Source organism: Pseudorca crassidens, chromosome 2 (genome assembly GCF_039906515.1).
Source record: "Pseudorca crassidens isolate mPseCra1 chromosome 2, mPseCra1.hap1, whole genome shotgun sequence".
In the NCBI taxonomy this organism is placed as follows: Eukaryota; Metazoa; Chordata; class Mammalia; order Artiodactyla; family Delphinidae; genus Pseudorca; species Pseudorca crassidens.
The window spans coordinates 139,524,061-139,549,778 of record NC_090297.1 but is presented as its reverse complement, the minus strand read 5'-3'; the positions used below and the strand labels follow the sequence as shown (position 1 = coordinate 139,549,778).

Genomic DNA, 25,718 nt, shown 5'->3' with positions numbered 1-25,718 from the left:
CTCATAGCTCTATTTTCAGTGTTCTGACATTGGATCCTTTGTTTTGGCTTAACAAAAAATAAATAAATAAACCAGTTGGTGGTTTATCTTGATCACATTAAGGAGGATAGAGATATTGTTACAGTTCTGAAGCTTCCTAAGAACCCAGTATGCTTTTCTTTTGTCCAAGATTTAATACTTTTGCTACAGTGTTAATTGATAGTAGGAATGGAGGGCATCCTGTCATGTTCCTTGTTTTAGTTCCCTCTGGTGCTTTCCGATTCATACTTGAATCTGAGATACCTATCATTTATCATGTTGAGAAAGTAACCTTCATTTACAATTTTACTATGTTTTATCACGATGTTGAATTTTGTCACATGTTTTTTCAGCATCTGTGGAGGTGATTATATGGTATTTCTCCTTAGATCTATTAATTTGATTGATTGTAATAAAATTTTCCAATATCAAATCATTCTTTCTAGAATTAACTACTCTGTCAGGAAGTATTCTTTTATTATGGATTCTGTTTACTAACTTTTTAAAGGAGTTCTGTTTCAATATCATAAATAAGATGGTATATAGTTTTCCTTTTTAGAATAATTTTGGTTGGGCTTTAGAATTAGTTTAAATTCCCTTCAAAAAGAATTTGGAACTTTTACATTTTTTTCAATGCTTGGGAACAGTTTAGCTAGCATCAGAATTATTTGTTCACTAAAGGGTTAATAGTATTCACTCAGCTTTTCTAATTTATTTGCATAGAGTTGAGCCAAGTGTTGTCTAATGATTCTCATTTCTTTGGTTTCTATGGTTATATTCTCCTTATTTTTTTAAAGTTTTAGTATTTGTCCTTTCTGCCCTTTTCTCTTAACTATATGAGATACTGACTTATCTAGTCTGTTGTTTATTTTCTTAACGTTTACTTTTGTAGTAGCAAATATGTGTATGTTTCTGTAATTTGGATTTATCGGTTTTAAGTAATATACTTTGGCTTTTTGCTAACATAAATGAGGTAATAGCCTGCCATTTTCCATTTTCCCTTCCTAATTTTTGTCCATTATACCATTTTTATGTTATATGTAACATTTATATTCTATTTTGCCAGTATAATCCACACATTAAATATATTCAGTGCTCATCATCAGTGTTCTTGCCATAATTTCTTGAATTATGTGTTGGTTGGCTAAATTTAACTTTCTGAGTTTAGTCAAGAGGGTTCATGGGGAAAATACTCTTTGATTTCTTGCATGTTTAAAGCTCCCTGTTTATAGCTTTATACTTAAAAAGTTTAGAGTTTGAGTGCCTTGTCAAAATTCTTTTATTGTCTTCTATTACTGAATATTATTGTAACTTTTCCTTCTTTTATATGACATAATTATTTTGCCTGGCTTCCCAAAGGAATATTTACTTTTGAAATACTATGTTCTAACCTTAATTTTAGGATTTTTCCTAATCATGGCATCCCCTTTCATCATGTAGCTTCAAATATCCTTTCAAGAAAGCTTTCTTAAATATTTTTTAATTCTAAAATTTGTCTTACGTTGTACTATTATGCGTGTGCTCTCTTCAACCTGTCTTCTTTACTATCATTTTATCTAAAAATATTCATATATATTTATAATTGTTGTATCATCTTTGGCTCTTTTGTCATTATGAAATGTCTGTCTTTATCCCTGATATTTATCTGAAAGCCTATAGTCTGATATTAATACAAATACCACTCTCATAGTTACTATTTGCATAATATATTTTTTATCCTTTTAGTTTTAATCTGTGTCTTATTAGATCTTGCTTTTTTTATCCAATCTGATTGTTTCTGCCTTTTGATGAGTGTTTAGACCATTCATATTGAATGTAGTTATTAAAATGTCTGGCTTTTCAGCACTTTTACTATTTGTTTTATATGTATCTCATGTCTTCTGTGTTCCTCCTTTGCTGCCTTCATAGTGTTAAATATTTTTTTACTGTGTCATTTAAATTAATTCCTCTGTTGGTTTCTTAGCTATGTTTTTTCCAGTTATCTTCTTAATGGTTTCTCCAGGGATTATAATATATACCTTTAACTTATCTTGATCTACCTCAGGTTAATACTGACTTAAGACTGGCAAAATGTGGCAGCTTTGCTCTAATATAATTCTATTTTTCTTTCACCTCCTGTGCTATTTTTGTCATATGTTAATTACATCTACAGACCCAATCCAATAATATAGTATTATTTTTTAAATCCTATGAGTTTAAAAGAAAATTAAGAAAAGAGACACACACACATATCTTTCATTGTTACCCACATAATTACCTTTCCAGTACTTTTTATTCCTTCCTTTGGATTCAAATTACTCTGTAAAATTTCCTTTCAACCTGAAGAACCCCCTTTAGTATTTCTTATAGGGTGAGTCTGCTACAACAAATTCTCCTAGTTTTTGTTTACCTGAGAATGTCTTTATTTCACCTTCTTTTTTGAAGGATAGTTTTGCTGGATGTAGAATTATTGGTTGATAGTTCTTTTTTTTCCTCTGAGCACTTCAACTATGTCATTCCAGTGCCTTCTGGCCTCTATTATTTCTGATTAAAAGTCAGCCATTAATTGGGTTTTTTTTGTTTTTAATTTATTTATTTATTTATCTATGGCTGCACTGGGTCTTCGTTGCTGTGCGTGGGCTTTCTCTAGTTGCAGCGAGCGGGGTTTACTCTTCGTTGTAGTGCGCGGGCTTCTCATTGCGGTGGCTTCTCTTGTTGCGGAGCACGGGCTCTAGACACGTGGGCTTCAGTAGTTGTGGTACGTGGGCTTCAGTAGTTGTGACTCGTGGGCTCTAGAGCGCAGGCTCAGTAGTTGTGGCGCACGGGCTTAGTTGTTCCGCGGCATGTGGGATCTTCCCAGACCAGGGCTCAAACCCATGTCCCCTGCTTTGGCAGGCGGATTCTTAACCACTGCACCACCAGGGAAGTCCCCATTAATTGTATTGTTGTTCCCTCATACTTGATGAGTTATTTTTCTCTTACTGCTTTCAAGATTTTCTGTGTAGCTTTCAGCAGTTTGATTATGATGTGTCTGAGTGAGTCTCTCTGTGTTTATCCTACTTGGAATTCAGAGCTTCTTAGGGCCCTAGATAATTGTTTTTTATCAAGTTTGGGGCACTATCTTGCTTCTCCAACCTAAACCTTTATCACTTCAAACTGAAGACAAATATCTTCTGTAATTACTAATCATGGATTAGAGGAGTTATATAATCGTAAGCTGCTTCAAGTAGTTTCTAACCAATCCCTTTAACAGTTGTCCTAGAGCTACTCTAGTGCCATTCGTCCTTGCTTTTTAGGTTCATATAGCCCCTAGGCTATTTCTGCCTTTAATAGCTATTCTCCCCAGTGTGGTTTTCTTCCAGTAGTATGATCTCACAGCTTGTAGGCTTTCAGAAAGCACTGAATGATTTGGGATGTGTGATGGCTCATCTTATTTTCCAGCACTATTTAGGAATTTTTCATAAAAATATATTTTCTATCATTTCTAGAGATTTGGAATAAGAAGAGAAGACAGGTTTAAATGCTCAGTCCACCATCCTAATCTTGGTTTCAATGCAACATAATCAGAGGAGTTACAGAATCCACTCTGGCTTTTTAAAATATAGATTTCATAAATATCTTTGATGAAACTTTGGAAAGTTTTGGTCCTCCTGGATAATTGGTTTAGTGCCCTATGGTTTCTTTTCTGTTTTTTCCTAATTCAGTTTTCCTTTATGTAAGAAATAACAGACCTCTTCAGTGTTTAAAAGGGTATCAGTAATGTGAATTTCCCTCAATAAAAAAGAATCTCAGTGTTTTTTACCTCATACCCCGGTGTTACTGACAGTGTTCCTGCCCTTAAAATTATGAATCAGTTCTTTCTTACATGGAGTTTATTATCCTTTCATATCTCACCATGTGTGTTTTACAGTATCGACAAGTAACTAAACTCAAATACACTCTGTTCAGATTTGATCCTGAATCCATAAAAACCTAACATCTTTCCCTCTCCATCAGAAGTGCTTCATGTTGCTGTATAATTTTGGACTGTTACTACAGTGGTTTTTCTTTTTTTAATATTTTTTAATTGACATATAGTTGATTTACAGTGTTATGTTTATTTTTGCTGTACAGCGAAGTGACTCAGTTATACACACATATACATTCTTTTTTATATTCTTTTCCATTATGGTTTATCCCACGGGATTGGATATAGTTCCCTGTGCTATACAGTAGGACCTTGTTGTTTATCCATCCTAAATGTAATAGTTTGCAACTACTAATGCCAAACTCCCAATCCATCCCTCCCCCTCCCCCTAATTAAACATTTTAAAGGATTTTTTACTTAATAAGTTGCTATAAAGCAATATGATTTGTTGTCTGCATTTTGTTTGTAATCATACAGGACTTGCAGAGTGTAAATGATTATGTCTTTCAAAAAAGTCAGGTCACTTAGAATTTTTTATGTTTATCAATTTGTAATACATAATTTAAAAAGTCAAATAGTTCCATAAGTCTTATTAATAAAATAATGATATCTGCCCCACTGCCTAAAGTCAACAGCTAAAACCTCATAGCTGTTTCTTCTAATATTTAAAGTCTTTAATGTTTAGTGTCTTCCCTATTTCTAAGTAGCATGCTTATACTGCCTGTAACTTCCTTTCATGGAAGAAGAGTATTCAGCATCTCAAGCCAGCCCAGTCACATGCATGTAGTTCTCCTCTCCAGTGTTGGCTTAATCAATATTCAGTGTTTATATTTTTATAAATACAAAAATATTGTTCACAAGTCATATTGGTTATGTATTACTGTGTAACAAATTACTCCAAAACTTAGTGGCTTGAAACAACTTTTTATTATCTCATAGTTTCTCTGAGTCAAGAATCTGGGTATGGTTCAGTTGGGTCCAGTAGCTGAGGGTCTCTCACAAGGACACAGTCAAGGTGTTGGCCAGGGCTGCAATCATCAAGGCCTGACTGAGGAAGGATCTGCTTACAAGCTCATTCACATGGTTACTGCTTGTCATGCAGTCCTCTTCATACTCACAGCATAGCAGCTCACTTCGTTGGAAGGATTAAGCAAGAACCAGAGAGAGAAAGGAAAAGAAGGAAAGAGAAAAAGAGAGAATATTGCCATATTCTAGTCACTAGAAATGAGTCTCTAGATCCAGTGATCTCACATTCAAGAGGAAGGGATTATAGAAGGGTATGAATGCCAGAGACAGGAATCATTGCTGCCTATCTATCTTAGAAGGGTGCTACAACACAGATGAACCAGTTAATATGCTGTAATAACATTTCTTTTTTTATACAACTCTTTGCTTACTCTGGAATTAATTACTATGTATTTGTCACCTTTTGTGTATATATACTTTTCATAATCCATAATCCAATTTCAGTGTTCCTGTGATTTTGGTTAAGAACATCAAGTAATCTTTGGGTTTCATTTCATTCCCCTGGAGACAGTCCTCCTGCTCTAGTTTGGGTTGTTTTCTAGGTCTTCTGAGAGCTGTTGCCCTAGGGCTTCCTTTTAGACCATCATACTGGAAATTTTCTTTGGCTTTCTCCTTCTGAAGAATTTCCTATATCTTAAATCTTATGTATTTTCCACTTTTCCTTCTTTACTTTCGCCTTTTGAAACTACACTTTTTCCCATAGCTTCCTGAGAAGGATTGCATGGCCAAGTATAGAAGCCTAGGTTGGAAATCGTTTTTCCTCAGAATGTTTAAGATATTATTCCATTGTCTCTTAGCCTCCAATACTGACAAGTCTGCTATTGTTATTATATATATGGTCCTTTGTGTTTTTGTCTCTGAGTGCTCCTAAAATATCTCTTCTTAACCCAGTATTCTAAAATAACTTCATTTTGTTTGTGAATTCATCTTTTTAAATTCAATGTGCTGGACAATCTGTGAGCCCTTAAACTTGAGTTCTTCAGTTCTGGTAAATTTTTTTCTATTATTTCTTTGATAATTTTCTTCTCTCAAAATATCTCTTCTGTCTTCCTGGAACTCATTTTAGTTATATGATGGATCTTCTAGATTAATTCTCTAATTTTTTTGTATCTCTACTATTAATTTATTTGGCATTTAGTTCTACTTTATAGATTTCCTTGAGTTTTATTTTCCAACTTTCCTGCTTAAATTTGTCATACTTGGTTTATTTCCAAGAGTTATTTCATATTTTTTCATTGCCCCCTTTTTAGTAGTATCCTATTCTTGTTTCAGAGATGTAAAATCTAATCTTACCTCTCTAAGACTATTGATTATAGTTGGGTATATTTTATATTTTAGGGAAGGATAGGATTTTTGTTTTGCTTATTTTTGTATTGTTGCCATTATTTTGTTTTAGTTCTCTTTCCTATTTCTCTCTTGTAATTTTGTTCTCTGTTGTAGTATATCTCAAATGTCCAGTGGTCTTTAGTTTTCCATGCTGAAAAGTTATGTGGAAGTACTTGCGGCAGGGCTTATAAACAGATAGACTTTACTGTAATGAGAACGCAGTCTGCCTTTTCACTACAAGAACCCAAATGCCAGTCAGTCAGTCAGTAAGTGTGTGTGTGTCTGTGTGTGTATCTCTTTTCTCTTGGATTGGTAAGTATTTCTACAGAGGAATCTTGCAGTCTTCTATCAGCTTTCTAGGAACCATGTTGAAGAAGGAGACTGAAAGGTCTTAACATTTGTACAGACTTTTACTTAGTCCCTTTTCATATGTCTCCTCACTCTTAACTGTGACTAATGTCCCTGGTCCCAGATTCTCTGCGGTTGAGCCTCACCCAAGATTAACTTCCTCTTTTGGGATGGAGAAGATGCAGAAGCCTAACTGTTGGTATTAGAGAAGATCCACAAGTCTTAAAATTTTAAACGAGGCCTTTTTTTGTGTGGTACCACCCTATTCCCATCTTCAGAGACCATCAATACCTTCAATTCTCAAGCCTTTCCAGGTCCCCCACACCAGTGGGCTTGCTGTTTATTGGTAGCCCTTCTACCCATTTCAGGCTTAGGCTTTAGCTTTCTCTGACCTGCTAAATCCCCTTGTGTATGTCCTTCCCACTTCTAAAATTTTATTGACATTTCTCATCATCTTTTGTCATCTCCTTTACCATTTTATTTATCTTTGGGGTTTGAATTTTATTCCTTTGTTCTCATTTTAATAATGCTTTAAGAAACAGCAGAGATAAAGTATGTGTTCAGTCCATTGCATTTAAATAAAAGTCTCTAAATATGTTTGAATTCCTTATCTGGAATTACCTTCATAGCCTGTTTTACCAGTGACATAGAAATACTAGTTTTCTTTTTTTACCCCTTCATTTTTTGCTACTGGTAACTTGAAATGATAGCCCTGATCCCTCAAGATGCTGATGCTAACCAGGCACTGAGAAATCTTAGGTGAGGGGCTTGAAAAAAGATATAGGTTTATATGATGGGAGCATTTTGCAAAATGCATCAGGAAACAAACTGACTAATACAAATTTATGTCTGTGCTGTCGGCGGTAAGTTGGTGTGACTGACAGAACCGTAACTGTAAATCGCCCTAATTTCAGTAACCCTGCCTGTAGTATTTGTAGTTTAGTTATTTAATGGTTTCAGGGAGAACTTCTTGAATATATTAATATAATAACTGAGGAACATCATGCTCAACAAAGCTAAGGTCAATGATAACCACACCTTCTTTTAAGGCTGAAAGGTAGACCTAGGAATGAACAATGAAGGAAGCCTTTAAGTAAATATAAGATTTTACAACTGTGCATTTTGCCATTTAATTGCATTGAATGACAGAGTGATATCAGATAGCAAGAGGTTATAGACCCATGTCCCTACCACCATAATCCTGGGTTCTGGATATATCTAGGACCCACTGATCAGATGAGGCCATTCCAAGAAAGTGAATGATCAACCCAGGAATGGCCTGCGGGAACTCAGAGAGAGTCTGATTTAAAATGACTATTCTGGGTCTGAAGTGAACTGAAAAAGTCCATGGTAGAATATCACCCTTTTTTGGAAACTAAGAATAGCTCTCGTACCTCCCCAGTCACCTTGTGATTACATCAGGCCCCTCATTGCTCTTTAAACTGAATTAGTTTCTTCTAGCCTAGATTTTTGGGGCTGAATATGCATCGAGCCTAGGGAATAGAGTAATTCATTTTCTTCCCAGTTACGGAAGAGTTAACTTATAAGAAATGTCTTTATTTTGATGGGATGTTAGTTACCAGGGTATATACATTTGTTAAAGCTCATCAACCTTTTCACATAAAATGTATACATTTTACTGCGTGTAAATTATATCCCAGTTGATTTTAAAATATGGATATCTTGTGGAATTTACAAGACTTGCTCCTACTTAAATTATTTCAGGTAGTATATACTGACTAAAAGCTATGCCTCTAATAAGTCGTTTGATGTGGATTTCTACATCTTTCTTAAGCTTTAATCCTCTGATCTATACAACTGAGATCTTAACAGTACCTACTTCAGAGAGTTGTAAGGATTAAATTTTTTTAATGCATATAAAATACTTAGCACAATACCTGGCACATAGTAGATCCTCAGTATATTGTAGCTGCAAATTATTGTTAATATAATACTTACTACTGTTTACATTGTCAATTCCCCCTTGACTTCTCTTTTTATTATCTTTTCACAGAAAACCCATATAGACAGCTACCCTGTAACTGTCATGGAAGCATGCCTGGAAAGACAGCAATAGAACTTGGACCTCTATGGTATGTGCCTAAGCATAATATATTCAAAACTGATATATGTATTGATTGTTTACTTTTGATTATGTGTGGTAAAAGACAAGCAAATTAAGGTTCAATTTTTTTTTAAGTATAGGAAAATAATTATGATTCTTTTCCCCCTATGAACCTGAGGTGTTTTGTTTTCACATTTTTCTATATCATTATTCTTCCAAGTTCGTGACAGGGCTAAGATGCAGTAGGATCAAAGAGAAGCCTAGCTGATCTGCAAATAATTTATTTCTGCATAGTAAGAATGAGGCTTTTTTCAGGTAATAACTATAGAACTAGGGTGTGATTGTAAAGTGTCACTTTTATAGACCAGTCAAGTAATATATTAATAAAAGATCTTTGAGGAATTTAAGTAAGAAGGGCATGTGAAAGTAAACGTCTGCTTTTGTGTTAGGTAAAGCTGTTTAGACAGGACACAGCTGCAAATATTCAATGTATGTGTGCTTTTGCATCCTTAGTAACTAGTTATTGTGTTTTTAATGCCTTAAAGTTGAATTGCTTTTACTCAGACACCTTCCCATAAGCGTCTGTTACTAGATATTCTTGTAGAAATTTGAGATTCCTGACAGCATTGTGACAAGAATCACTGCAAACTTCAACCTCGTTACTTTACCAGGCCAAGGTTTGGCCATCTACTAAGCCTAAAAATTAACCTAATAGTAAACATATTTGTGCTGATACCCATTATTTTATCTTCATTTCATGTAAATACTTGTAGATTAAGAATGACCTGGCCAGCCTTACCTTCTAGTACTCTCTTACTTATATCACACATTGATCCTACTCACTGATCTTGGAACTAGGGAAATTAAGAACAACAGGTTGCTGGATCCAGAAAGATCTAGCCCAACTCCTCCCTCATTTTACAGATGAGAAAATTATGGCACAGTGTATTTAAGTGCTGGCTAAAACTGACCCCCTAAAATTTAGTTAGTAGCACAGGCAGAGCCAGAACTCAGGTTTTCTGACCTCCAAAACTGAGGTCTAAACTGTGACTTAAGATTTTCTCACTTAAAGCCATTGTTCATGTCTTTACACTCATCCAGGCTCTTACCCCTTCCCCACCTCCAGTTTAAATTATACATCCTCTTTGAAGTTTCTCCTTAAGTGTTTAAACCCAAAATAATCTTTAAATTGTCTTTTAGTAAATCTTATATTGATCACTCATTTGACACTTAAAATCACGTATCCTTTCATAATTTGCTAACCTTAATAGCTTCTCTTCCTTGAGGATATACTTTGTACTAGGGATCGTAAGTGTACTACTATCTCACTTAACTCCCATAACAAGTCTGTCAGAGGTTTTATTTTCCATATTATGATGAGGAATGTGAGACTCAAAAGCAGTAGTTATTCAAGATTTCATAGCTAGTGAGTGGTGGAGCGAGGACAGGAATTCAAGTTTATCTGACTTGGAACTGATATTCTGTCCATTATACCTGTGACTCTCAAATTAAATGGGAAGCATATCAGACTCAGCCCTGAGCCATTTCTTAACTACATCACCACCTGCATATGTAATTCTCATGTATCTCACCCTGTCCCACCATGTATACACTGGAATTAAGGTTTACTATTACTGGAATATGCATTGTGAAAACCTCTGCCTTACACTATGTCCCTGTCTAGATTCTGTCTAGATTTATAAGCTTTCATAAGGTAAACACTGAATTTTATACTTTGGTATATCTTACACCTCTGTGTACCACAGGACTTAAACACCTTATGAGGGCTCAATAAATTTCTTGTTGACATAATGTGAATAAAATATCCTTGACTAATCCCACTAGCTTAGAGAACTGACATGATAAAAGGTGTGGGCAAATTATCTTACTTGTTGTTAAATTATGAAGACATTTTTTTTAAAGAAAACATTTCTCAAACCCAATTCTATGTTCTTTTTTCAGGTCAAGTTCCCTTTTCAATACTGGATTCCTCAAAAGAATGCTATTTGAATCTCTTCACCATGGTTTAGATGACATTCAGACCCTAATAAAGACATTAATCTTTGAGTCAGAGTGTACTCCTCAAAGTCAGTTTTCAGTTCATGCACCTTCAAATCTCAACAAGCAAGGTGACTAATTGAACACTAATTTACTAGCTTACAAATTGGTTATCAGAAATATCCCATCTTTTTATCTTTATTTGATGTTATAATCAAAAGCAGTATAATTATAAGTTGTGTGCTTTAAGTAAATCCTAATGAGTTTCATCATAATCCGGTTAACTTTTTTTTTTAATTGCATAGTTTTCTTCAGGTTTATATTAGGGGCATGAAATAAATAATGATTTTGTTAAGACAGATGTATTTTTTAAATTTTAGTAGATGAAAAGAACTAAAAGTCTGTTGTGATTTTATTACCCTACATCCACTTTCTAGAGAGAATTCTGAGATCACTCAGAATAGTGTGGCCAAAAATTTTGTAATATCCATTAAGACATGGACACTAGCTTTACATTTATCACTCAGTAAAGCTAAGTTTTTTCTCCTTTGTTTTATCTGGCTATTGATATAAGGGTGGGCTTGTTAGACATCCTAGCATTGTCATGAGTCATTACAAGCAGCAGCTCTTATTAAAGGATTAAAAAATGAATTCTTGTAGCCTGTTTTGGTCACAGAATCTCATATTCATAAAAGCAGTGTGCACAGAATTAAGTAAGCTTTTATTTAAACTTCGAATTGTTGCTTACTGTTATTCTGTAAAATATTTTATCATTTCCATTTGTTTTTATTTAAGAAGAATATGGTGTATTTATTAAAACTACAGATGATACCACAACAGATAATTACATTGCACAAGGTATGTATGTATATGTGTGCGTATATATGTATGTATGTGTCTGTGCAAAAGGGCACATAGCAGAAGGATAATTGGAAGGGAAGAGATTGCTTTGGTAGCGTACTTCAAAATGCATTTTCATATTACACCAACAACAAAATTATAATCAACCTTGTTTATCTGGCATTTGCACAGTTCAAGGTTTCTATTAATGTGTACTTTGTTCACATCTCTAATATATGGTGATCCCCTTGCAAGAGCTATAAGATCTTAAAGAACCATATGAACCAAAATAAGATCAAATTATATTTGATAAAGGTTATAGAGTTAAGATTAAATTTTATTCTAATTCTTATAAACTTTCTCATCAACATATGATTTATAGGAATTCCATTGATTAACCAGAAGACCCTATACTCTGGCCATAAGAATTTATTACGTGGCCTTTCTTACAATTTGGGGTGTGTGCATACTTTAAAATTTACTTATATTAGACACTGCAAATTCATATCAAAAGGGTGTTAAGATTTATAATGTCAGTGCCTTAATGTCTAAAGTTTTAAAAAGACAATGTTAGATTCTAAATGTGTTTTGTATACAGGTAAAAAGAAAACACAGTGTTAAGACTGAAAGAACAGAGGACTATAATTACAAGCTATAATTTTGTATTAGTTGCTCAACATTTTAGTGTTGATCTTCAAAGACAAGAAAATTTCAACTCCTGCTAATAGCTTACAGTTTAGTAATTACTGCATACTCTTGCCAACAGTCATGTTCATTTGGCATCTTCAACTAATTAGCGAAGATTCAAATCACTTAAATGATTTATTCTCCTTAATTTCTCTGTTGGAGGAAGAAAAAGGCATTATGGTATACTCTGAAGCACATTAGATTTAAGAGCATCATTCTACTTCCTTGTGTCATTTGTTGTATAACCTCAGCCAGGTCCCCCACCTTCAAAAGAGTTGTCATAAAACCTTTTTAGAATAAGGTAAAACATAAGTTTTAAAAATATTTTAAATCTCTGAGCCTTTCTCATGTATAAATTAAGGGAATTAGACTAATCTCTTTAGGTTCTTTTATAGCTCTGAAATTATATGATTATTCTAAACTAGTATATCAACATACAGAATCTTCCATGATAGAAAATATCAGGCAAAAAAAATCCATGTACTGCTGATGATAGTAATTATTAAGGTTTGATATCGGATTTTTAGTCTCAGATTTTCCTAAATCTTCTTAGATTTAATGTGAGAGTATAATCAAGTTTTAATTATTTGATTTAATGGGGGAGTCATGAGGCAACAGTTCAACAATAATTTATATTTATCTTTGCAGTTTATCATTTTCATGCATCAAATTTTGCTTCTGAATACTTTTGCTTAAGTGAATGTTAGTTTTCATAAAAATTTAAAATTTGGCCATAATAACATCCTTGTAGAAATAATTGAGTTGAACATTCAGAAAAAATCTCATAGTAACTTGGATATCTCAATTGTCTTCCTTTTGTGATTTTTGGAAGGATACATTGCTAGAAACTTAACTTGCTAGCTGCCTTTCACTTAAAATGTAAAGGCTAAGTACTGCGGTAAGAAGTAGGCAATGAGATCATACATTATACCTTTTTAAATTCCTGTATCCAAGCCCTTGAGACTGATTTTGTGTTGGTTTTGTTTTGTGTTCATTGAAGACCTACTGTATATCAAATACAGTTGACGCTTGGAACAACCCCAGGGTTAATCCATGTGTAACTTAGAGTCAGCCCTTCATCCACAGATTCAACCAACCATGGACAATGTAGTACTGTGGTTTTTACTATTAAAAAATATCCATGTTGAAGTGGACCCACACAATTCAAACCTGCATTGTTCAACTGTATTGGCATTCAGTAGAGAATACAAGTATAGAAATAAAGGACATTATTCCTAGGAACTTAGATTAGAATATAATTTGGGAAGAAAGGATTTATACACATAAAAGACCTAAATATGTGAAACAGGGAAAACAAAAAAATGACAGAACTTAAACTCTGAGTAGTGTAGTGTGGGATGGCTGGCCCAGAATTCATAAATGGCTTTCTACAGAAGGTGGAAATAGACTTGAGGCTTAAAATTGAAGAAGGTAGAAAAGAAGTTCTGATTCAGCAAACAGTTAAATATTAAAATTACATGGGTGAAGGACAGTGAAAGTATCAAGAATATATATTATTCTTACAATAAAAGCTGTCTAGAATTAAGATTAGATAGGTTGAAATGGTGTGTGTCAGAGGATTTATACTCGAAGACAGTATGTAGTTATAAAAGTATTTGGCTGTAATTTTTAAGGGAATGCTAACTTCCTGTGTTTATATATGTATGTTTCAGGGAAGAGAAGAAGTAACGAAACCACCACAAATTTAGCCAAGAGGCAAAAGACTGATGTGAATACTGAACATCCTCCCTTTTATTACAACATCCATAGACACAGCATTAAAGGAATGAATATGCCAAAGTAAGACAGTCAGTGAATGACAGTGTATATATTTAATATTTTAATGACATTGTGATTTAAATAAAAGTACAAGAACCTCATTTTTTTCCTTTCCTTGTTCCAGGTTAAAAAAGTTTTTGTGCTGTCTTTCTCAAGCAGGCTTTCGAGTAAGCCGAACTCATTTTGACCCGATGGGTGTCCGTACAGATGCACCTCTAATACAGTTTAAATCTATCCTTTTAAAGTACAGCACCCCCACCTACACTGGAGGACAGTCAGAGGGCCACGTCCAACCAGCGTCCGAAGATACAGTAGCTGACACGGTTGAAATGTCAGTGAATGACAAAGCAGAAGCAAGTGGCTGCAGAAGATGGTAAATATAAAAGAAGTTTGTACCCAGATGTCTGTGTTGATGGCCTAATAGTTCTCTATATCAACTGTAGTGCTTTTTCTATTCTTTCAATTCAGTTGTGTAAAAATAAAAAAAAACAGTGCTGTTTTCATTCAGAAAATTAGCAGTTTCTAACTTAGCTGGTTTGGGAGCTATGCTTTCCAAGTTTTTCTTATTTTAAAGAAAACTTAAAATTTTAATGAAAACATTTCACGTGAAGGCCAAGTTTGTGACTGAGATCACCCCACTGTTTAATACTCAGAAATTTTTCACATGCAAAGTGTTTGGAATTTTATTTATGTTATGGAAGCCATCCTTTACTATACTTAATCACATCTCTACTTAAACTGATTCATGATATTTATGTTTTTCTGTTTGTAGTGTATAAGATGAAGCCAGAGCCTTTTATTAAAATGACCCTAAATAGAATAGGAGGAACAATGTCCTTTCAGGTCACTAATATATTTTTTCACAAATACAAGCTAAAATATATTCCCAATTTCAAGAAATCATATCTCTACCCACACTGATCTTTCATTACTAGCTTTTGAGAAATTAAATAATTGCCTGAGATAGAAATACATTTTCTTATAAGTTTAAGGTCTACATGACTAAACTTCAGAGTAAGATTTTGTTAAAGTAAATTGAGACCACTGTTCTTATATAGTGATTGTTCACAGGCACTAAATTCTGAAGAGAGATTTTGTTATGAATTAAATAAACTGGGTGATCTCAAGTGCCTCAGTTAATGCACGTACAATATTCATTTGCTTGGTTGTCTACCTCTCAGGAGTAAAACTTGTCACCTTATGACTTTCTGAAGTGAGGATTTTCTTGTTTTTTGGGGGGTGGTTTGGCTTTTTTGTTGTTTTGCTTGTTTTTTGGTGTGTGTATGTGCTAATTTTTTGTACAAGTAGCTCAGGCTAACATGACTATGAAAATTAGTTGGAAAAAAATCTCATTTCCATTAATAAATATTGTTCTTGCTTCATTTGAATGTAAGACTTTGGATAAAAAGATATACCAAAAATTTAGATTTTTGTCTCAAGGATTTAATACATATTTACCTTGTTAGAGGAAGTAACTTTTTACAAGCAGTAAGCTTGACAATTAAGGGAGAGTAACAACTGAAAGGTTTAAATACACCATGTAAGCACTCCCATGACATATATAGAAATTCAGATAGTCTAGGTTGCATCAACATAGAATATTAACTTAGAGGAAATAAAAGAAAATCTCTTTGTGTTATTACAGCATAGTCCTAGAAGGTTGCTTTTTCTTGTCTCCAATTAACAGAATTTTAGTAAAATAAAGGAACAGGTGAAGTGCAAATTAGTCTCTATAATGACCATTAAAAAAACCTTTATTATTCCTGCCAGTTAAAATTATAACTCACAAAAGAACACAAAAAGAAATAAAAAGTTATTACTATTTTTTGTATACTTAAGAAAAATTACTATAAATCCGTAAGACAAACCAGCACATGGACCATCTGATTATTTACAATATATGTGTATGGGGAGAGGAATCGAGGTGAAGGAGGAGGAGGATGTGGAACTCACCTCCCCCTACAAACACTTCAAAAATACATCTACACGTGGAACAATTCTCACTGAAAACTGGAAACTGTCATAAAGACTCCTGTACAACCAAGGCTGTAAGAAAGATTCACACAGAAACAGGTAAGAAGGGAAAACAAGCAATCAGGTTGGGACCTGTGACCCTGGGAGGGAACTCAGAGGAAAAGGGAGATTACATGGGCAAAGGCCCTCCCTGCAGGGTGAGTGGTTCAAGCCACATATTGGATGCCTCAGCCCTGGGGTCCAACAAAGGGAAGATGAGCCCCCTTGGCTGGTTGGAGGGCCAGTGAGACTAACAGGTGGGCTGTGGGAAGGCTGCTGTCCACTCATGAGCACGTGGATACTCACCTGCTCGCAAAGCTGGGCGGAAAGGGAGACTGAATTTGAAACCTCTCGAGTGGCTGACTCCTTTCCTGTGAACGCCCTGGTATACCCCCCAACCTGAGCTGAGCAGATACTCCAGCACTGCTTGCCTCGCATCACATCTTCACATTGGAACAAGGGTTGCCACAACCAAGGAAAAAGCTCAGCTGGCCATAAGATGCCAAGGCAGCTCAAACCCTAAGGGCTGTCTTAACAGGGAGGGGGGCAGCCATTACTAGCAATTGCACAGGCAGTGTGGCAGAGGCACTCAGGATCTCTGACAGGCCAGACTGCCATAGCCAGCACCTCAACCCTTGACCCTCGCTGAATACCCATTTCTGCACCTCTTGCTCCAGCACTGCTCCCCTCTGGTGTGAGGGTGACAGTGCTGGGAGGGGCAAAAGCACACACTTAAAGGTAACCAAGCCAGCTTAGACCTGACCCTCAGGGCTTCTGCTCCAGCAACTTGGGACCTGACCCCACCCCTGATAGGCCACTGAGAACATGGGAAGCCCTGCCTCACACCTGACTCCAGCCCTAGCCCCTCCATCTCCAGCCCCACCTCCCACCAAGGTGATAACTGCCAGCACACACTGAAGAAAGATGTGACCTGTGTTTATGTCAGATACAGCTCTCCCACCAAAGAACATGCAGACTATATAGAGACACTCCCACATAAGGACCCCTTCAAGAATGCCATAGGTAACTGTCACACCTAATTTCATAGGGACAGAGAAAGATAAGCCAAATAAGGAGAGAGGAATCTGTCTCAATTGAAAGAGCAAGAGAAAATGGCTGGGGGCGGGGGGTGGACTAATGAAACAGAAATAAACAATTTACCAGATAAAGAATTCAAAGCATTAGTAATAAGCATGCTAACTGAATTAGGGAAAGGAACAGATGAATACAGTGAGAATTTTTAAAAGGAACTAGAAAATATAAAAAAGAACCAGTCAGAACTGAAGAACACAATAACTGAAATGAAAAACAAACTAAAAGGAATGAACAGCAGACTAGGTGATACAGAACACATAAGTGATCTGGGAAGATAGATTAATGAAAATTACCCAATGAGAAAAGCAAAAAGAAAAACTAAAAAAACAAAAAACAGTTTAAGGAATCTCTGGGGTAACATCATGTGTACCAACATTCACATTATAGGGGTCCCAGAAGGAGAAGAGAGACAGGGATCAAAAATGTACTAATGAAATTATGGCTGAAAACTTCCAAAGCCTGAAGGAAACAGATACCCAGATACAGGAAGACAAAGAGTTCCAAACAAGATGAATCCAAAGAGACCCACAACAAGATATATCAAAATTAAAAATGGCAAAAGTTAAAAGAATTCTAAAGGCAGCAAGAGAAAAACAGTCATACACCAGGGAACCCCCATAAAGCTATCGGCTGATTTTCCTTCAGAAACCACAGGCCAGAAGGGAGTGGCATGATATATTTAAAGCGATGAAAGGGAAAAACCCGCAACCTAGGATACTCTACCCAGCACGATTATCATTTAGAATTGAAGGCGAGATAAAGAATTTCTCAGACAAGCAAAAGCTGAAAGAATTCATCAATACTAAGTCAACCCTAAAATAAAATGTTAAAGGGTCTTCTCTAAGTGGAAAAGAAAAGGCTATAACAAGAAGGAATTACCTATAGGAAAGGAAAATCCCACTAGTAAAGGCGAATATGTAGTAAAAGCTGAGTATCAACCACTTAAATAAGCTAGTACAAAGACTAAAAAACAAAAAAATTATTAAAATCAAGTATAACTTGATACTTGATACTGGGATACTTGATATCCCAGTAAAGGGATAAACATGAAGATGTAAAATATAAGAAATACAAAGTGTAGGGGAAGGTAGTAAAAAAAAAAAGATCTTTTCAGAATGTGTTTGAACTTAAAGGACTACTATTTAAAACAAATAGATATAGGTCAACATATTTGAACCCCATGGTAACCACAAATCAAAAACCTACAATAGATACACAAAAACAAGAGAGAAAGGAACACAAACATACCACTAAAGAAAATCATCAAACCACATGAGAAGAAACTAAAGAAAGAACAGGGAAGAAAATAACAAAAATAACCAGAAAACAAGTAATAAAATGGCAGTAAGTGTATACCTAACAATAATTACTTTAATGTCAATGGACTAAATGCTCCAATCAAAAGACACAGGGTGGCTGATATGCTGCCTACAAGAGACTCACTTCAGAGCTAAAGACCCACAAAGACTGAAAGTGAGGGGATGAAAAAATATTTCATGCAAATGGAAACGACAAGAAAGTGGTGGTAGCAATACTCATACCAGACAAAACAGAATTTAAAACAAAGGCTATAACAAAAAACAAAGAAGGGCATTATATAATGATAAAGGGACCAATACAAAAAGAGGATATTACACTGGTTAACATACGCTCCCAAAACAGGAGCAGCTAAATATATAAAGCAAATACTAACAGACACAAAGGGAGAAACTGACAATAATACAATAATAGTAGGGGACTTCAACACCCCACTTACATCAATGGACAGATCATCCAGACAGAAAATCAATAAGGCAACAGTGGTCTTAAATGACCGAACAGACCAGTTGGACTTAACAGATATCTACAGTACATTCCATCCCAAAAGAGTAGAATATATTCTTTACATGTGCAATGGAACATTCTCCAGGACAGGTCACATGCTAGGACACAAAACAAGTCCCAACAACTTTAAGAAGACAGAAAGTATATATCAACCATTTTTCCCAACCATATGGAACTAGAAATCAATTGCAGGAAGAAAAATGGGAAAAACACAAACATATGGAGACTAAACAACATGCTACTGGGGGTGGGGGAGCTCAATGAAGAAATCAAAGAGGAAATCAGAAAATCCCTTAGACAAAATCTATGGGATACAGCAAAAGCGGTTCTAATATGAAGTTTATAGCAATACAGACCTACCTCAGGAAACAAGAAAAATCACAAAGAAAGAGCATAACCTTCCACCTAAAGGAGTTAGAAAAAGAAGAACAAAAAAAGTCCAAAGTCAGCAGAGAAGGAAGGAAATAAAGATCAGAAAGGAAATAAAATGGAGACCAAAAAAACCAAAAGCAACAGAAAAGATAAGTGAAACCAAGAGCTGGTTCTTTGAAAAGATAAACAAAACTGATAAACCTTTAGCCAGGCTCATCAAGAAAAAGAGAGGACCCAAATAAACAAAATAAGAAATGAAACAAAAAATAACAGCTGATACCACAGAGAAAAATCATAAGAGAATACTATAAACAGCAATATGCCAACAAACTGGACAATCTAGAAGAAATGGACAAATTTCTAGAAACATACTACATTCCAAGACTGAATCAGGAAGAAATAGACAATCTGAGCACACTAATCACTAGTAGTGAAATTGAATTTTCAATTTAAAAATACTACCAGCAAACAGAAGTCCAGGACTGGACAGCTTCACAGGATAATCTACCAAACATATAAAGAGGAGCTAATACCTATCCTTCACAAACTACTCCAAAAAATTGAACATTCCCAAGTTCATTCTACAAGGACACTATGACCCTGAAACCCAAACCAGAAAAGGACACTGCCAAAAAAGGAAATTACAGGCCATAACTTTGATGAATACAGATGCAAAAATCCTCAATAAACTATTAGCAAACTGAATTCAATAATATATAAAAAGGAGGGCTTCCCTGGTGGCGCAGTGATTCAGTCTGCCTGCCGATGCAGAGGACACGGGTTTGTGCCCCGGTCCAAGAAGATCCCACATGCCGCCGAGCGGCTGGGCCCGTGAGCCATGGCCGCTGAGCCCGCGCATCCGGAGCCTGTGCTCCACAACGGGAGAGGCCACAACAGTGAGAGGCCCGCGTACCGCAAAAAAAAAAAAAAAAAAAAAAAAAAGATATACAATCTATTAAGTATAAAGACCTAAATGTAAGACCAGACACTATAAAACTTAGAGGAAAACAGAGGAAAAACATTCTTTGACATAAACCACAGCAAGACCTTTTTGACCCACCTCCTAGAGTAATGAAAATAAAAACAAAAATAAACAAATGGGACCTAACTAAACTTAAAAGCTTTTGCACAGCAAAGGAAACCATAAACAAGATGAAAAGACAAACCTCAGAATGGGAGAAAATATTTGCAAACGAAGCAACTGACAAAGGATTAATCTCCAAAATATACAAAGGGCTCATGGAGCTCAGTATCAAGAAAACGAACAACCCAATCAAAAAATGGGCCGAAGACCTAAATAGACATTTCATCAAAGACATACAGATGGCCAAGAGTCACGTGAAAAGATGCTCAACATCACTAATTATTAGAGAAATGCAAATCAAAACTACAATGAGGTATCACCTCACACTGGTCAGAATGGCCATCATCAAAAAATCTACAAACAATAAATACTGGAGAAAAGGGAACTTTTTTGCACTATTGGTGGGAATGTAAATTGATACAGCCACTGTGGAGAACAGTATAGAGGTTCCTTAAAAAACTAAAAATAGAACTACCACATGACCCAGCAATCCCACTACTGGGCATATACACTGAGAAAACCGTAATTCAAAAGGACACATGTACCCCAATGTTCACTGCAGCACTACTTACAATAGCCAGGACACGGAAACAACCTAAATGTCCAACGACAGAGGAATGGATAAAGAAGATGTGGTACATATATATCATGGACTATTACTCAACCATTAAAACGAACAAAATTGGGTCATTTGTAGAGATGTGGATGGACCTAGCGTCTGTCATACAGAGGGAAGTAAGCCAGAAAGAGATAAACAAATATCATATATTAACACATATATATGGAACCTAGAAAAATGGTACAGATGAACCTATTTGCAGGGCAGGAATAGAGACTTAGACATAGAGAACAGACATGTGGACATCTGAGGGGGGAAGGGGAGGGTGGGACAAACCGGGAGACTAGGGTTTTTTTTTTAATTATTTTACTTTTGGCTGCGTTGGGTCTTCGTTGCTGTGCATGGGCTTTCTCTAATTGTGGCGAGCGGGTGCTACTCCTTGCTGTAGTGCGCAGGTTTCTCATTGTGGTGGCTTCTCTTGTTGTGGAGCACAGGCTCTAGGCACATGGCCTTCAGTAGTTGCAGTGCACAGGCTCCAGTACTTGAGGCATGCGGGCTCAGTAGTTGTGGCTCACTGGCTTAGCGGCTCCACAGCACATGGGATCTTCCCAAACCAGGGCTCGAACCCGTGTCCCCTGCATTGGCAGGCAGATTCTTAACCACTGCACCACCAGGGAGGCCCAGAAGAAGATTAGGTTTGACATAAATACACCACCATGTGTAAAATAAATAGCTAGTGGGAACCTGCTATATATAGCACAGGGAGCTCAGCTCGGTGCTCTGTGATGACCTAGATGGGTGTGATGGGGCGGGGGGGTGGAAGAGAGGTCCAAGAGGGAGGGGATATAGGTATACATATAGCTGACTCACTTCATTGTACAGCAGAAACACAACATTGTAAAGCAATTATACTCCAATTTTTTTAAAAAAGGAAAAGAAAAAAAAATAAGCAACAAGGATATATTGTACAGCACAGGGAAATATAGGCATTTGGAATAACTTTATTTTTTCGATTTATTTATTTTTGGCTGCATTGGGTCTTTGTTGCTGCGCACGGGCTTTCTCTAGTTGTGGCGAGCAGAGGCTACTCTTCGTTGCAGTGCGCAGGCTTCTCATTGCGGTGGCTTGTTGCAGAGCACGGGCTCTAGGCACGCGGGCTTCAGAAGTTGCAGCGCGTGGGCTCAGTAGTTGTGGTGCACGGGCTTATTTGCTCCGCAGGATGTGGGATCTTCCCGGACAGGGATCGCACCCTTGCCCCCTGCACTGGCAGGCAGATTCTTAACCTCTGTGCCACCAGGGAAGCCCCATTTGGAATAACTTTAAATGGAGTATAATCTGTAAAAATACTGAATCACTTACATATCTATATGTATTAATATCACATATACAGGCAGATTTTCCAAAGAAAGTTTGGTAGGAAGTAGTTTGGAACTCTGTTAAGGTATTTTACCAACCTAAAGAGGAAATACCTTTTAAATTCCATCTAATTCTACATTAGCACCTTGTTACTATAACAGTAGTAGCAATTTAGGACACTGTAAATGTTGATCACATTGTAAAGTAATATCAGTTGTATCCCTCCATTAAAATTTGGTAAACACAAGAAACCAGTTCCTATTCCACCATGAGGAAACCAGTGTGTTGACTCTGCTAGTTGCTATTGTTAATACTCTTAACCATACACTCATGAAATGAATGGGAAGTAACCAAGAGATGGGTTTAGGGGCCACTGTAGCAGATATGGGTTAGAACTCCATTTTATCACCTGACTTTCATAAGCCTCCACTCTGAATAAATGCATGATGTTCTGGTTCCCACAAATTAGAACTAACTCAAGACCAGTTCAGTAATCCCAAAATGTCTAGGAATTTATTTCCTTGTTGCATAATTGCTCTGGTAAACGGCCACAGGTTACTTTGGAGAAGATTAAGAGGAACATACATATTATACTTGCGATGTTAAGGCTCTGGGAATAGGCATTAAATCGGGCCTGTGGGGCTTCCCTGGTGGCGCAATGGTTGAGAGTCCGCCTGCCGATGCAGGGGACACGGGTTCGTGCCCTGGGCTGGGAAGATCCCACGTGCCGCGGAACAGCTGGGCCCGTGAGCCATGGCCACTGAGCCTGCGCGTCCGGAGCCTGTGCTCCGCAACGGGAGAGGCCACAACAGTGAGGCCCGCGTACCGCAAAAAAAATATCGGGCCTGGGAATTGGGTAAGAGATGGTGACTACAATATTGGCTCAAGTCAGATCTATAGTTTTCAGTTATATAAATCAAATAGAACCACTTTTGTCCTTTGGATCACACAATCAATTAGCCAAACCCAAGAAAAACAGACTATACTGACCACCCTGTTAGTCCTACTGCCTATTATAGTAACTACACCACCTTTCTAGTCTAGCATTAAGGGAACTACTTGGTTTCTGACACACTGAAGTTCTGGCAACGGTCACGGCATCAAGGAGTCCATTTCAATGTATGCACCTCCCACTGGCGTTCATGGCCTACAGACATACTATAAAGCTTCTCAAGGGTGTAGTTCTCTGCTCAGCAGTGTATTTCTCAATGCCTTGGTAAACAGAGTGAATCAGGCCCTCAGGAGGGATATAGTGAGATTTGGTTGAGCAGATCATATTATAAATCCTCCCCAACATTCCCCCTCCTAAGTCTTTGATTTCCCTTCTCTACATTATATCAAGGAATTTCTAGCATCCTACTTCCAATTTAGATAAGCCATTGCTGAGTCAAAATAACAAGCAAACAGAACTATCCCCAGCTGTTCAAGCTGGCAAACTGAGCCTTAACCTTGGGTATAAGTATACCCATATTGATAACCTGACCCAATTTAAAATTACATTCCTCCCTTCAGGAGCCAGCATACTCAAAATCTATTTCCCTGGTATTCTCCGCATATCAGTATATATGATTAAAAAAAAAAAAAGCAAAACGTTCTTTCAGGTCACACTTTGTTTCTGTATGTCCTGGAGACAATGGGGGATTTTAAGGATAACAGAACATATACACTGCTTTTTCCCAGGTAACTAACCACCTGAAGTGAGGTTATTAAGCAGTCATACACCAAGGCAGCAAATATCTAAGGAGTTTCTTTCATTTTAAGTTAGGCTCAGTGGAGTTAAGGATTTAAGATACTCATTCATCCAAATCTTTCTGAAACTCTTATTCCAATTCTGAGAATGCCAATCTTTCCTGCCCAGTGTCTCTACTCTCATTGAAGAGACCCAGCAAGACAGCAAATTCACACAATTTGTAGGATCAAATTGTCTTTTATAACAATCTCAGCCTTAAAGTTACAAAGGAGGCTGGAAAAGTGGGCATCTCACAATGTTAGACTTCATACGGAGATTGACTCCCATACTCTTTAGGAAAGGGAAATCACAAGGCCCAGGAAGAGTTTACAAAAGCTGAACATCTAGAAAGAAAGACTGTCTACACTTGCCCACGCCGCTTTACAATCATAGCCATGTTCCCTTTCTCTGTTGCCTCTCTTTCCCCACTCTACAAAGAAACTCCTCTTCTAGCTCAAGGATCCTTTTCTGGCTCTTGGGGGTGGGGGTGGGGGGATGATAAGACTATTAACTTTAAAATGTGAGTAAATTGTAAGTGTGAGTTATCCCAAAACTGTAAACTTCTTCAACCTATTTTATGCAATTGAAGTTGACTGTGAAGAAAGAATTTTTTTATTATTGTTTTTTAATGTGCTGGGGTAGATTACTATATAATGGCCCCCAGTGAATCACTCTTTTTTTTTTAAGAGGTCTAGGGGGCTTGCCTCCACCCCAGACTTTTTTAAAATTTATTTTAATTTTGGCCTGCATTGGGTCTTAGTTGCAGTATGCGGGATCTTTGTTGCGGCATGCAGGATTTTTCATCGTGGCGTGCGGGCTTCTCTCTAGTTGTGGTGTGCAGGCTCCAGAGCATACAGGCTCTTTGTTGTGGCACACGGGCTTCTCTCTAGTTGCAGCACATGTGCTCTCTAGCTGTGGCATGTGGGCTCCAGAGCACATGGGTTCTGTAGTCGTGGTGTGGGTTCTGTAGTTTGCAGCACACGCGCTCTCTAGATGAGGCATGCGGGCTTAGTGTGCCCCATGGCATGTGGGATCTTAGTTGTCCGACCAGGGATCAAACCCATGTCCCCTGTGTTGGAAGGCGGATTCTCAACCACTGGACCACCAGGGAAGCCCCTATGAAGAGAGAATTTTAGATCATGTAGACCAGCCGTCCCCCACCTTTTTGGCACCAGGAACCAGCTTCGTGGAAAACAATTTTTCCACAGACCGCGGTCAGGGGGAGGGGGGATGGTTTCGGGATGATTCAAGCACATTAAATTTATTGTGCACTTCATTTCTATTTTGTAATATATAATGAAATAATTATATAACTCACCATAATGCAGACTCAATGGGAGCCCTGAGCTTGACTGTCACTTGCCACCCATTGATAGGGTTTTGATATGAGTCTGCAAGCAGTTGATTTATTATGGTCTCTGTGCAGTCAAACCTCTCTGCTAATGATAATCTGTATTTGCAGCCACTGCCCAGCGCTAGCATCACCGCCTCAGCTCCACCTCCGATCATCAGGCATTAGATTCTCATAAGGAGCACGCAACCTAGATCCCTCACATGTGTAGTTCACAGTAGGATTCACGTTCCTATGAGAACCTAATGCCACCGCTGAACTGACAGGAGGCGGAGCTCAGGCAGTGATGCAAGCGATGGGGAGCGGCTGTAAATACAGATGAAGCTTCGCTTGCTTGCCCGCCGCTCACCTCCTGCTGTGCA

The 25,718-nt window shown here is 37.0% G+C and overlaps 2 protein-coding genes across 11 annotated transcripts in view; one reads left to right on the top strand and one right to left on the bottom strand.

The window, feature by feature from the left end:
• TRMT1L (tRNA methyltransferase 1 like) overlaps positions 1 to 14,476 on the top strand; it is a 35,364-nt gene extending 20,888 nt beyond the window's left edge. For 4 of the 8 annotated variants that reach the window (XM_067728917.1, XM_067728920.1, XM_067728923.1 and 1 more), the window contains 5 exons: positions 8,619 to 8,697; positions 10,632 to 10,798; positions 11,463 to 11,525; positions 13,868 to 13,994; positions 14,098 to 14,476. In XM_067728917.1, coding sequence (XP_067585018.1) covers positions 8,619 to 8,697; positions 10,632 to 10,798; positions 11,463 to 11,525; positions 13,868 to 13,994; positions 14,098 to 14,350 — 689 coding nt within the window. In that variant the 3' untranslated portion in view covers positions 14,351 to 14,476. Of the gene's footprint in view, positions 1 to 8,618; positions 8,698 to 10,631; positions 10,799 to 11,462; positions 11,526 to 13,867; positions 13,995 to 14,097 lie in introns of those variants that run through there. The other 4 variants (XM_067728921.1, XM_067728918.1, XM_067728919.1 and 1 more) reach the window with 4 other exon arrangements.
• RNF2 (ring finger protein 2) overlaps positions 1 to 25,718 on the bottom strand; it is a 101,446-nt gene that overhangs the window by 9,026 nt on the left and 66,702 nt on the right. Inside the window, exon 7 of one of the 3 annotated variants that reach the window (XM_067728933.1) lies at positions 14,022 to 25,121. The exons of the other annotated variants lie outside the window; for them this stretch is intronic. Coding sequence (XP_067585034.1) covers positions 25,095 to 25,121 — 27 coding nt within the window. The 3' untranslated portion in view covers positions 14,022 to 25,094. Of the gene's footprint in view, positions 1 to 14,021; positions 25,122 to 25,718 lie in introns of those variants that run through there. 3 annotated transcript variants of the gene reach the window in all.